The 11,106-nt window shown below is 33.0% G+C and overlaps 1 protein-coding gene across 1 annotated transcript; it reads right to left on the bottom strand.

Annotated features, from left to right (window-relative positions):
• Positions 1–9,308: 9,308 nt before the first annotated feature.
• LOC129314633 (cyclin-dependent protein kinase inhibitor SMR3-like) lies at positions 9,309–10,279 on the bottom strand. Its single transcript, XM_054958115.1, has one exon. The coding sequence runs from the start codon at positions 9,941–9,943 to the stop codon at positions 9,482–9,484; it is 462 nt and encodes a 153-aa protein (XP_054814090.1). The 5' UTR covers positions 9,944–10,279; the 3' UTR covers positions 9,309–9,481.
• Positions 10,280–11,106: the final 827 nt, after the last annotated feature.

Raw genomic sequence — 11,106 nt, 5'->3', positions numbered from 1 at the left:
AAAATAGACCTTAACTATTCCTTATGAACCTTCTACTTTTTTACAATATATTGAAATTGATATAATGATATAGTATATTATTGTCCTTAAAATATAAGGATTTCACTTTAATTCAATAAAAAAAATAAATATGATATGTTAAATGTGAAATTTAATTGCCATGGAAAATGGAGAAACCATAATGCTAGGAATATTTGTATAATATAAAACGGCGTCTCTATCTGAAAAATCTCATTTCTCATAAATGGATGATTAAACCTACCTGAGAATCTTTCCATAACTTTACTTCACCAACCCAAAGCTCAGACTTTGTCTCCAACTAAGCTTAAGTTATCAACTTATAAATATTTATTTATTTAAATTTTTGAGTTATTGCATGTCGCTTGTAATTTATAAGGACTACAGAATGTTGTTATCAAGATGTAATATCAATAGAAAAAGGACTCTCAATTGCTTTCATACTCATGGATTTTCAATCTTAATTATAGATCATTTTATAGATCATTTGTTAACAATAACTACTTGAAATAACACTATCGCATGCCCAAACACTTGAAGATGAGGCCTACTTTAAAACTCTCTATTCTTTACAACATAGAAATATGTTAGTTAAGGCATAGTCAAAATTTTCTCATCCAACTAAACTTTGCTAGCCATCGCTTGGTTACTTCCTCTATATATGGAATGCCCCAACTGTTTGGACATGCAATAGCATTGTTTCAAGTAATATTTTATTGTCTCATTCTAGCTATGCCTCAATGTAGCCAAAATTGACAAATGTGTAATGACTCAAAAATATAAATAAATAAATAATTATGAGTTGATAACTTAAGTGCATATATATATATTTTTATCTTGGGATAGTTTCAACAAGAGTTAACTGGTAGTGAAAGTGTATACACATATCCTAAGTTTGAATCCTTTGAGAGCATAAAGAGAAATTTTATTTTTACTTCATTCTAGTGAAATTACTATAAAACCTTTCTTTTAAAAGAAGAAGAAATGTGAGAGATCAAATCAAAGCACACGCATATGATTTTTTTTTTCATTCTTTATCCTTATTTCTTCAACTCATTTAGAAATTGAGAGAAGCTTCTCACTCAAGACCTCTACCATCTCTGTCTTCTCCTTCCTTCTTTTTCACAGTTAGTCGCTGATGTAGGAGTGGAGTTGTGAGCTCATCATCACATAGGTTTGATCAAGGTACAATCCATTGTCCTCCCTATTATGCTTCACTGTCGGTTCCTTCTCCTCTTCCTCTCTTCAATTTCTCAATGCTGTAAGTTTTTCCTATTTTTAACTGATGCCATTTGTAACGACCGAGATAGACTAGTAAAGTTACCCTCACTAATCTACCCCAATCTCCCAAATCTATGGTAATTATCAAGTTTGTAAAATATCACAAATGAGGATTGCAAGTTTTTATTATCAAATACTACTACATACTTCTATCATTCCCAAATCAGAGTCTCAAACACATGTGAAAACATGGATTTCAAAATAAGGTTGCATTTACAAAAGAAGTAAGAAAATATTAATTTTCAAAACAGTATGATGCATCGCAACTCATTGCAAATGCACCATGACTCATTAGTCTCTGTGCCATGCACTATGGTGAAGGGTCTACACGAGTTTGATAGTATTTTGATGTCAAACTGACAATACTTGGGATAAATTTTCAATGCATCTTAAATCTTTGTCTAAGTCTACTGAGAACTTTCTTTTAGTTCTAGTTAGTAGCACAAGTTTTACAATCAAATTATTTTTCTATCAGAAGCTAAACATTCTTTTCAATACTTACTCATTTTTTACAATAACACACAACTAGAGTGCCTAAATCACAACACATGTACCAAAAGTCTATACTAACTTTTGGACCACATTCAATGGATAAACTCAACATTCAACGCCTTAATTCACAAAAATACAAGGGGGAGTCAATTTTGCATATAACCATCAAACATCTATCCATATCAAACTAATTACACAATGTCCTACTTGCACTAATATTTTAGCCCAATGTAAGTTTTACAATTATATAGAAATAACTCAAAGCACAAAATACACAAGATACATCAACTAGTGGTGCAAGTGGTTTAAAAACAAGCATATGAAGTCCTAGTTGGCAATAACAATTAAAATACACATAATTGAGCAAAGAGGCCTGCCAATAAGATTAACACATAATCCTAGGCTTTCAAACATTTTTCTCGTTCCTTGTTCGATTATTAAAGAATGAGGAGTGAGTACAATCACTCAATAACTAAGGTTAATCTTGCCTATATATCAATTAATTATGAATGTAAATGGTAATAAACTCAATAATCATATGCACATATGTCAAATATAGCCTCAACTAGAAAAAAGAACAACCATATGCAACACATATCATCAGATATATCTCCATTATGCACAACACGAGGTCGTAAAAATAACAACCATGTTTCCTTAATTAAAACATATCAAACCATAATAATAATAACCATGTAGTCAGAAATGGACTATGCATGATCAATGCTAATCTTATACCCTCCTGATCCCTCCAATATGAAATTAATGGCTATCCCATGGCTACATCCTCATTTGAATTAACTTAACCTTTCACTCATGAAGAGCTATTAGGCTAGGGCAAACCCACCTACCCATGATCCATGGTTTTTTTCAATACTAACAAACATAAAGTGTCGTATCCCTAATCTAGCCTTCTTATGAATCGGTGGAGACTAGTTAGGTTCGAGTTCCTTGAAGAACAAGTGAGACAGTTCTAAAACAATCATAAGACAATGGCCACCTCTCGATTCTAATGGTCAATGCCAAGGCTAGTTTTTTATTTTAATGGTAAGCCACCATTACCATATAAATTTACCAATTTACTCCTCTCCCTATGGGCGAACTCCTACCTTAATGATCATGTTATGCATATACTAACAAGTTGTATGCCATTCAATAATATTAATCACATTATATCATGTTCATATAATTTTCTTTTTCCACTATACTTTACAGGAAAAAAATCACATATTCATCATTTTCATAATAACATGCTCTCACTCATTCTTATTGGTCACATAAGTGTAAACATGCATATCATTAACAATCATCCACGAAATATTACACATATATTACAACACATTATCAAAATTTACATCATTGATACCACAAACAACCAACAAGTTCCAAATAATTTTAGTCAACAAAATAATTAATTAACATATAACTATACAAACTAGATTTTTTCCTGATTACCTCAAACCTTTAAGAGGTTAAAGGTTTACTCTTTAAAACATAAATTTTCAAAGCTTCTTCTCAAGCTTGAATGTTAATAAATTAGTTAATCTACAATTAATTCACAAGAATAACATCATTACCCCATATTTAGGTAATTTTCAATATTCAAACTCCATATTTTTTTCAAAATTATAAACTCATTCTCAATTATACACAATGGGTTTACCGAATTTTAATAACCCACCTTATCATTAATGAGTCAACATTCACTGTTAATAGCCATTGAACACTTCCAACAACCTTTATAAATGTAAATTTTTAGATATTAATGGTCTCTACCAACCAATGACTCATAACACCATTAATACTAGATTTAAATTATACAAACAACTCATATTGACTCTATTAAAGTCAATGGGTTCAAACCCATAGTTCATATAGACTAAAAATCATCATTCCATCTCAAACCTCAACATCAATCTTCATTAAAATGGAAGAAAAAGGAAGGAAAAGGGTTTTGAAACCATACCTTGGGTGATTAAAAGCTCCACAATGCTCCCAAAAATCCAAGTCCTTAAGCCCTAGTAAAGAACCCTCAAATCTTTTATTTTCTCCTTCCTCTTCTTTCTAATTTTTTGAGTTCTGATATAGTCATTTATCAAAAAAATTGGCCATGCACCGCGATGAAAGCACCACACGTTATGACACATGACACAAAAAAGTCTATCCTCTGTTGCTTACCCTTTGTTCACCATAGCGAACATGCTACATGCCATATCATGTGCACAGAGGCTCCCACTTTAGCTTTTCTCACCTTTTGATGCACAGGTAGCCTGACTTCATCAGACCTGAATTTAGAGTTAAAATTATAATCAAGTGCACATTTTAGAATCCTCTGACCACACACCATATTAATAAACTTAATTATTCTAATTAAACTTAGTTAATTAAGGTTTAAATTTCTAGAATGTTACACCGTTTAGGTGTTGGTGTGTGGAACTCACTCTTTTTTCCTCTTCCCTACTCATAACATTGTTCTAGTTTAAGGGAGGCTTGAAATTGTGTGTGTGTGTGAGAGAGAGAGAGAGAGAGAAGGGGCCTTTAAATCAAGCTAAAATTTTTAGCCTATGAGAATAAGAGGTAGATGCTGTGTTGTATTTTTATTTTTTTTATTGTTGATGATGTTGCTATGGGTGTTTGACAGAAAAGGGGCCTTTAAATCAAGCTAAAAATTTTAGCCTATGAAAATAAGACGTAGATGTTGTGTTTGAATTTTTCTTTAAGCTTACTTGTTTGATGGGAATTTGGCTTGTGTTGAAGAGAGGAGATTTAGGAAACTTGAAAAATTCAAGTTTCAATAAGGGAAACATTGGTTGGAATTTTGAAGATGAAGAAGTTAGGTATTTGTTTAAACATTGGTGCCCACAAGATGTTTGTTAAAATATGTAGAAGGGTTGAAATGGAGTAGTTAAATATATTCAATGTATTAAAGACTAAAATTTGCAATCAAAACTATGTTTTGCTCTCATACCAAGTTGAATATTGTTATGAAATTGAATCCAAAAAATTTTTTTAAGAGCATGTTGATGCTTGAAAGTTGTATGGTTGACGATTTATAAATTTTGGTATTTGTGTAAGATTTGATTTTAGAATGCACATAAAGTGTTTGATGAAATGTTGGAGGAGAAATTACATTTTGATTTAATTGAACAACTAAGTATAGGTAATGAGTCATTTACATTTTAGTATAGAAGTTATTCAATTTTTCCATTGCAAGTTGGGATGTAAGTGTTGGAAGGTGATATAAGATTTATGAAGATTGTTTATTTAATTATTTCTTTTTGACCTGTAGCTTATTGTATTTATTTAAACCTTCAAATATATTAAAATAAATGCTATGGATTCAAGTTATTAGATGTTGGGAAGAGATTAGTGCATATGTAAATAAATGTATTATTTATTTAAAGTATGTTTTAGTGGAATATTATAACTTTGTGTATTGGAAAGAATTGTGGAGGAAATGAATGTTTATTGGAGCTGTATGAAGTAGTCAACATTAAAGAAGTTGTTTGTTTGGTTTTTTTTTTTTTTGGTCTAGGTAATAGAGTAGCTAGGGGAGATTGAGAGAGATATACTTTAGAATAAACAAATTATTATTTTAAGCTTAGATAAGTGAGTAGCGTCTCGATTAATTTACCAAAAAAATTTTCTTTATAAAAATTTATTAATGCCATTTTTTATTGTTTTGTTGTTAGTAAACCAAATTTAGCGAGGAATGTTTCCTTTATTGGATAATTTTGATTTAATTGATCAATTTGTCATGTGGAATTACTCCCCTGATCCTATTTATAAGCCACTTTCAATATATTTCACTAGTATCAAGGAAAACATTAAAATTTATTAACTTTATCTTAAAAATTAATAAGTTTTCAACTTTGTCCCTATTAAATAAACACATTTCAATAATATATTTTTTCTCTCTAACATTTAATGGAGGGTAAAAAAAATTTATGATAAAATTTAATGACATGACTTATAAATAGGACCAAAAAATTTCTCTCTCTCCGCCCTATAAATAGGACCAGATGAAGTATATTATGTTGAATCAATAAAGTATTTACACAAGTTCAAATGAATGATAAAGTCATGCATGGAATTTGTTAATGAAATTATAAAATGTTAGTTATGAAAATTTTTATGTATGTTTAAAAGTTAATTTTAAAAGAAAACTATATGCATAACACTGATTGCTAATAATATTTTATTAGTCCATAGTATTATGATTAATGACTAATTAGTTTAATTTTTGTGAGATTTGTTTTCACATTTATCATTTGTGGGTCTTGTACCTACACCTATTTCATAATTTTAGCTGTATTTTGTTATTTATTATCATAAACTATTTGTCCACGTTTATCTCTGTAAGCCACATTTGCTAGTCCTGCCTTATTTCCAAGGCATGAACGGTAGCAAAGCACATTAGTAAATGTCTACATGACATGTTCGTTTGATTGAACCAGGCCCATAGTATTCTTCAACAGTTCAACGGACAGTAACCTGGTCTTGCCATCTATGCTAAGGAAGGTGGTGCTGTTCTGGTTAAGGTGGTCAGATAGGGCTACTTGAATTACTGATTCAACATCAATCTTTTGCTAGTCAAAGTAAAAAAAATCAATATTTTAATATTTTTATTAAATTTTCTAATCAAAAAAATTAGATTATCCTATCTACAGAATTTTTTCACACGAAAACTAATAAAAGTAGATATATGAAAGGGAGAATTACACATAAACTCTACTAACGATAATTAATTACTTTTAGATTCATTGATAACTGATCTCAAGAGAAGAAAATGACAACCGAAAGTAATTCTCTCTATATGCAAACATATTAGTCACAGATCTTATCAACATCTTCATGATTGATTTGGATTATAGTTTTTTTATAAATCAAACTAACTTCAGAAATTAAGAATTTTCAAGATTTTAAAAAAATTTTGGTTTTAGGCATAGTGTCAGATTGTTGAGGACGGGCTGGGCTGATGGGCCAGCATAAGTAACCCAGTGCCTAAATCAACCAGGCCAAGTTTATGTGTACCACTTTACCCTCACCGGCCAGAGAGGTGCACTATTTGGGCATGCACACATCCTCTGGCTCAGGGCCACTGTCAATGGAGCCACAGACACCATGCCTAACTAAGCTTAGGGCTATTAAAAAAAAACTAAGCTTGGGGTTCCTTACCCTTTTCCAAAACCCCGCATGGAACAACAAATTATCTGATTGGGTTAGTTCTACCACCTTTTCCTTTTTTCCCTGCTCAATGGTCAAACGGACGGAAATCACAACTCATAAATCTCATTTTACCTTAATTTGCGTCAGGTGAATGGTGCAAATTAGATACATAAGCTCTTATTAATGAAATCATAGAGTGGTGGAAATTAGATACACAAGCTATTATTAATGAAACCATGAAGTCAGGGTTTGGCCCCAAATGTCTCTGATGCTCACACCATCAACAGCCACTTCGGTCCCCTGTCCAAGGTTGTGCTTTGCAAGGTAAAAAGCATTTACCTACTAGCCCTATGGAGAATTTAACCTGCCATCTCCTCTATACAAGGGGATCACTTTGTCACTGAGGTAGTGCACCAAGTGCACTTACCCTTCAAACTCGTAAGAGAAAAGTTTCTCTCAAAAAAAAAAAAAAATGGGCCATCTTACTTCTGCTCATAATTGATTTGATTTTGTTATGGATGGGTCCAATAGATATATTGGGCCCAAAACTTATTTCAATGGGCTTGAAGATAGTGGAAGTTAGGGCATGAATCTGGCAGTAAAAGGATGGAGAAAACCCGCGGATAGGCATCAAACAATTTTGTTGAAGCTTGTTTCCTCCAAGTCTCCTTCCCTTCTTCCTGAATATTTCTTCCTCTTCTGCGATATCTCTTCTTCTTGTTAATTTCCCTGTTATACAACTTTGACTTTCCAGAGATGTGCTTCATTTCATTAGTAGAGACTAATACATGTAATTTTCTTGAGAAATTTATTTGTGTTTTGTGTTATTATATTGATTGAAAAGGGTGATCTTAACATAGGTGCTTTATTGAGTGCCCTAATGGTAGAACACACCAATTGGACTGACCACTTTGACCAGACCATGGCATACCTGGGCCGAAACCTTTTGGAGATATCTTGCAGCGTCGAGCTCTTGATTCAACGTTCAGCCACTGGATTTTTATTTCATTAGAAAGCTGAGATCCGGTGGTTCCTTTTCCCTTCATAAAGTAACTGGTTTAAGCAGTGTAATTTTATATTTATAAAAATACATAATTCCCATGGTTTGATTACTTCGTTCTCAAACATTAGATATGCACACGATACAGTAATTAATCTCTACAAAAATTAAAACCTGTATGGATGTTAACTCTACACCCAAAAAAAAAAAAAACCAAGCCACAATGGGTCCAAATTATTTAGAAAATATTGTCTGGAAGATGGAGGAACGTGGAGACGTGGAGTGCTATGTGCAAATATGGTAATGTTGTTATGAAAATTAAGGGATGAGTTAGAATCTAACATTTAGTACCCTTCAATACATTACAAGGCATTAAAGGACTAATGATTAGATTTAAAGTTAAAAGAATGAAAGAAACCTTGAATTCATTAATTAAAAATATGTTATACGATTAAGGCGTTCTAAAGGCAAATGAAGTTTTAAAAGATCTAAAAAAGACTATTAATATATTAGACTTAACCTGAGCTACTTAGGCTCATAAGTTCAACTAGTTTAATTAATATTCTTTTTTAAGTTTAAGAAATTAGTTTATTTTATTTTAAAATTAAATTTAAATTTTAAAAAATTAGTTTATCTTGCTTAATTTTAAATAAGAATAAAATATACCCATTAAAAATATGATCCATCAATTTGAAATATTAAATCAATTAGGATTGTGTCATTTAAGTTTTTAAAAATTTATTTAAAGAAATAAACCATTTATATTTTTAAGACGTGATTGATTTATGAATTAATTTTTTTTAATTATAAGAAAATTTCAATCAATATTTTTCTATAAGATAATACACCATGAGATTTTAAATTATTACTGCAAACTATTTCCATATCATGTTAAATGTTGATAATTTTGATGGGAGAATGGGGAAAAAAAAAAAAGGAATAAGAGCGTGGTAAATATGACAGCCTCGAAGTGAGTGATATTGGAATATCTTAAGATGACAGTACTGTTTGTAGTGAGTGTCAGTCATCCAAAAGGAATATCTCACGGCCTGGGTTTTTGCAGTTCGCACCTGCATCTGCCCGGCCAGAAAACGATGCTAATTAAGACCCGATTAGTTCCCTGCCCCTCCTGCAAAGTCAAAATGATGCTCACTTTCATTTCTCTCCTCAAAGTCAATGCATCAACGCCACCCCTTCGAACCCCGAATCCTATGCATCCCACTTCTTCACTCACCTCTATACATCACATCATTGTACTTTCCCTTCCCTCCTCAAAATCTCAGATTCATGCTCATGATATTCCACATCTCACTCTGTTCCATTCACTCGCCCCTAAATGGGAACTGCATCAGTAAATAGGCAATATATATATATATATATATATTAAGTACATAACCATAACCAGGCTGATGCATTCCACAGGATATACATGGAGATCTAATAAAAAATGGGACTTTCTACAAATCCATCCAGGGAATACTACCACCCGTGTAGTATATAGTCTAGGAAATTTCATTACATTCAGCTCTTGACCTTCTTTATCTGACCGCCAAAATCAAACACAACGGATCCGGGGAACAAAGAATCGATCTCTCTGGACAGATCGAGCAGGATCACCGGACGCGAAGCTCTTCGTTTCCTGGATGGAAATGATTTCGGCTTTCTCGGTGCAGGCGGACACTGCGGGATCTCCGATATCTTGTGAATGGCAGACGTCGGAGTCTTGAAGCCCTCATCACGGCCTTCTTCCTCGAACGACGATGTCGTGGGAATTTTGATCCTCAGAGGAAGGGAAGGACGTCGACGTTTGTCGTTGCGGTTCTGATGAGGGTCAGCGTCTTCTGATGGGCCCGGCACGGTCTCATCAGGGGAAGATCTTAGCAAGACGTCGAAGCGTTCCATGTCGCAGAGATGTTTGTGGGAGAGAAAAACTTGGGAATTGGGGACGATCATGAAGCGATGGAAAAGAAGAAAGGAGAACATGAATCAAGAGGAAATAACAGAGAGGGAAGGAGCAGGGAGGGGAAAGAAAAGAAGGAAGAGAAAGAGATGCATGGCGGATAGAGGGAGGACATAAAGAAACGAGGAATGGCGCATTTTGAAGAGAGAGAGATTATTAGATTCCCAACGGCGTTTGGATTTTAGCAAAGACGCAACCCAATTTCATGTGTATATGACCTCATGACTTGCGACATACGACAAAGAGAGAGAGGGAGGGGCTTTTGATTTGAAACCCCAATTCGGCGAAGGATCGGATGCAAACAAACCCTCGCACTCGCACGGGGAGTCGTCTCTCTCTCCCTCTCTCTGTAGAATTGGAGTTAGGAAGAGTGAGAAAGGGCATGGGTCCATCATCCATGGGACTTCACTCCGCCGGTCAGCCCTTAAACTAACATTTTATTAAAGGGTAATGGTACATTTTTGAGAACCACCGACCGCTTTAAATTATTTGATAAAGTATTTTTCTTTTCAAAGTAACTAACACCTTAAAAATATAAGACGTTATTTTTAAAAAAATTTCTTAATAAATAAATCACTAAAACACACTATTAAATAAAAATAAAAATATAAAAATAGTGTAAGTTTAAAAGTAAGTAACTATTTTATTGAGATAAAATTTGCTTAAAAATGTCTTTCATATTTTAACAGAAGAAATATTTTTTGAGAAAATTGATAAAAAGACCTGATTAGACTAGAAATTATGCTCAAGGACAAAATTAAATTTAAGAACCAAGCTAAATATTTTATCTATAAAGCAATTAGTTTAAATGAATGCAATGCCCTAGTACCTTTAGCCTGGATATTTCCTCACTCTTTATCACGTTAACGCATGGCATTAGAAATCCATTCTCGCTCTTGACCGGTCCACCTTCCATTGTCAATCCTTCTCTTGAAGTTGTCCCTTGTCTTCCTTGCCTTCCGCCTTGTTACTCCTTCTTCCACCATCGCTACTCTTTCTCATGTCATCCATCATTCACATATATACTTATCATTTTGCTGTTTGAATGCTAGATCTACTTATGCTTGACATTTAAATTTTGCTACTGCTAACTAATGCTTTATCCTACCACAATCGCTGCCCAAAATCGATCCTTTTGATTTGTTGTTGATGGTGATACCTAGAATTGCTATTTTTTACATTTAAT

This window comes from Prosopis cineraria, unplaced genomic scaffold (assembly GCF_029017545.1).
Source record: "Prosopis cineraria cultivar Desert tree isolate PC_DT_omini unplaced genomic scaffold, ASM2901754v1 PC6, whole genome shotgun sequence".
Lineage (NCBI taxonomy): Eukaryota > Viridiplantae > Streptophyta > Magnoliopsida > Fabales > Fabaceae > Prosopis > Prosopis cineraria.
Note: the sequence above shows the minus strand (reverse complement) of the source record. Positions and strands in the feature narration are given on the sequence as shown.

Excerpts from the sequence above, each read along its gene's own strand:
- LOC129314633 (XM_054958115.1), bottom strand. The coding sequence starts at position 9,943 with ATGTTCTCCTTTCTTCTTTTCCATCGCTTCATGATCGTCCCCAATTCC.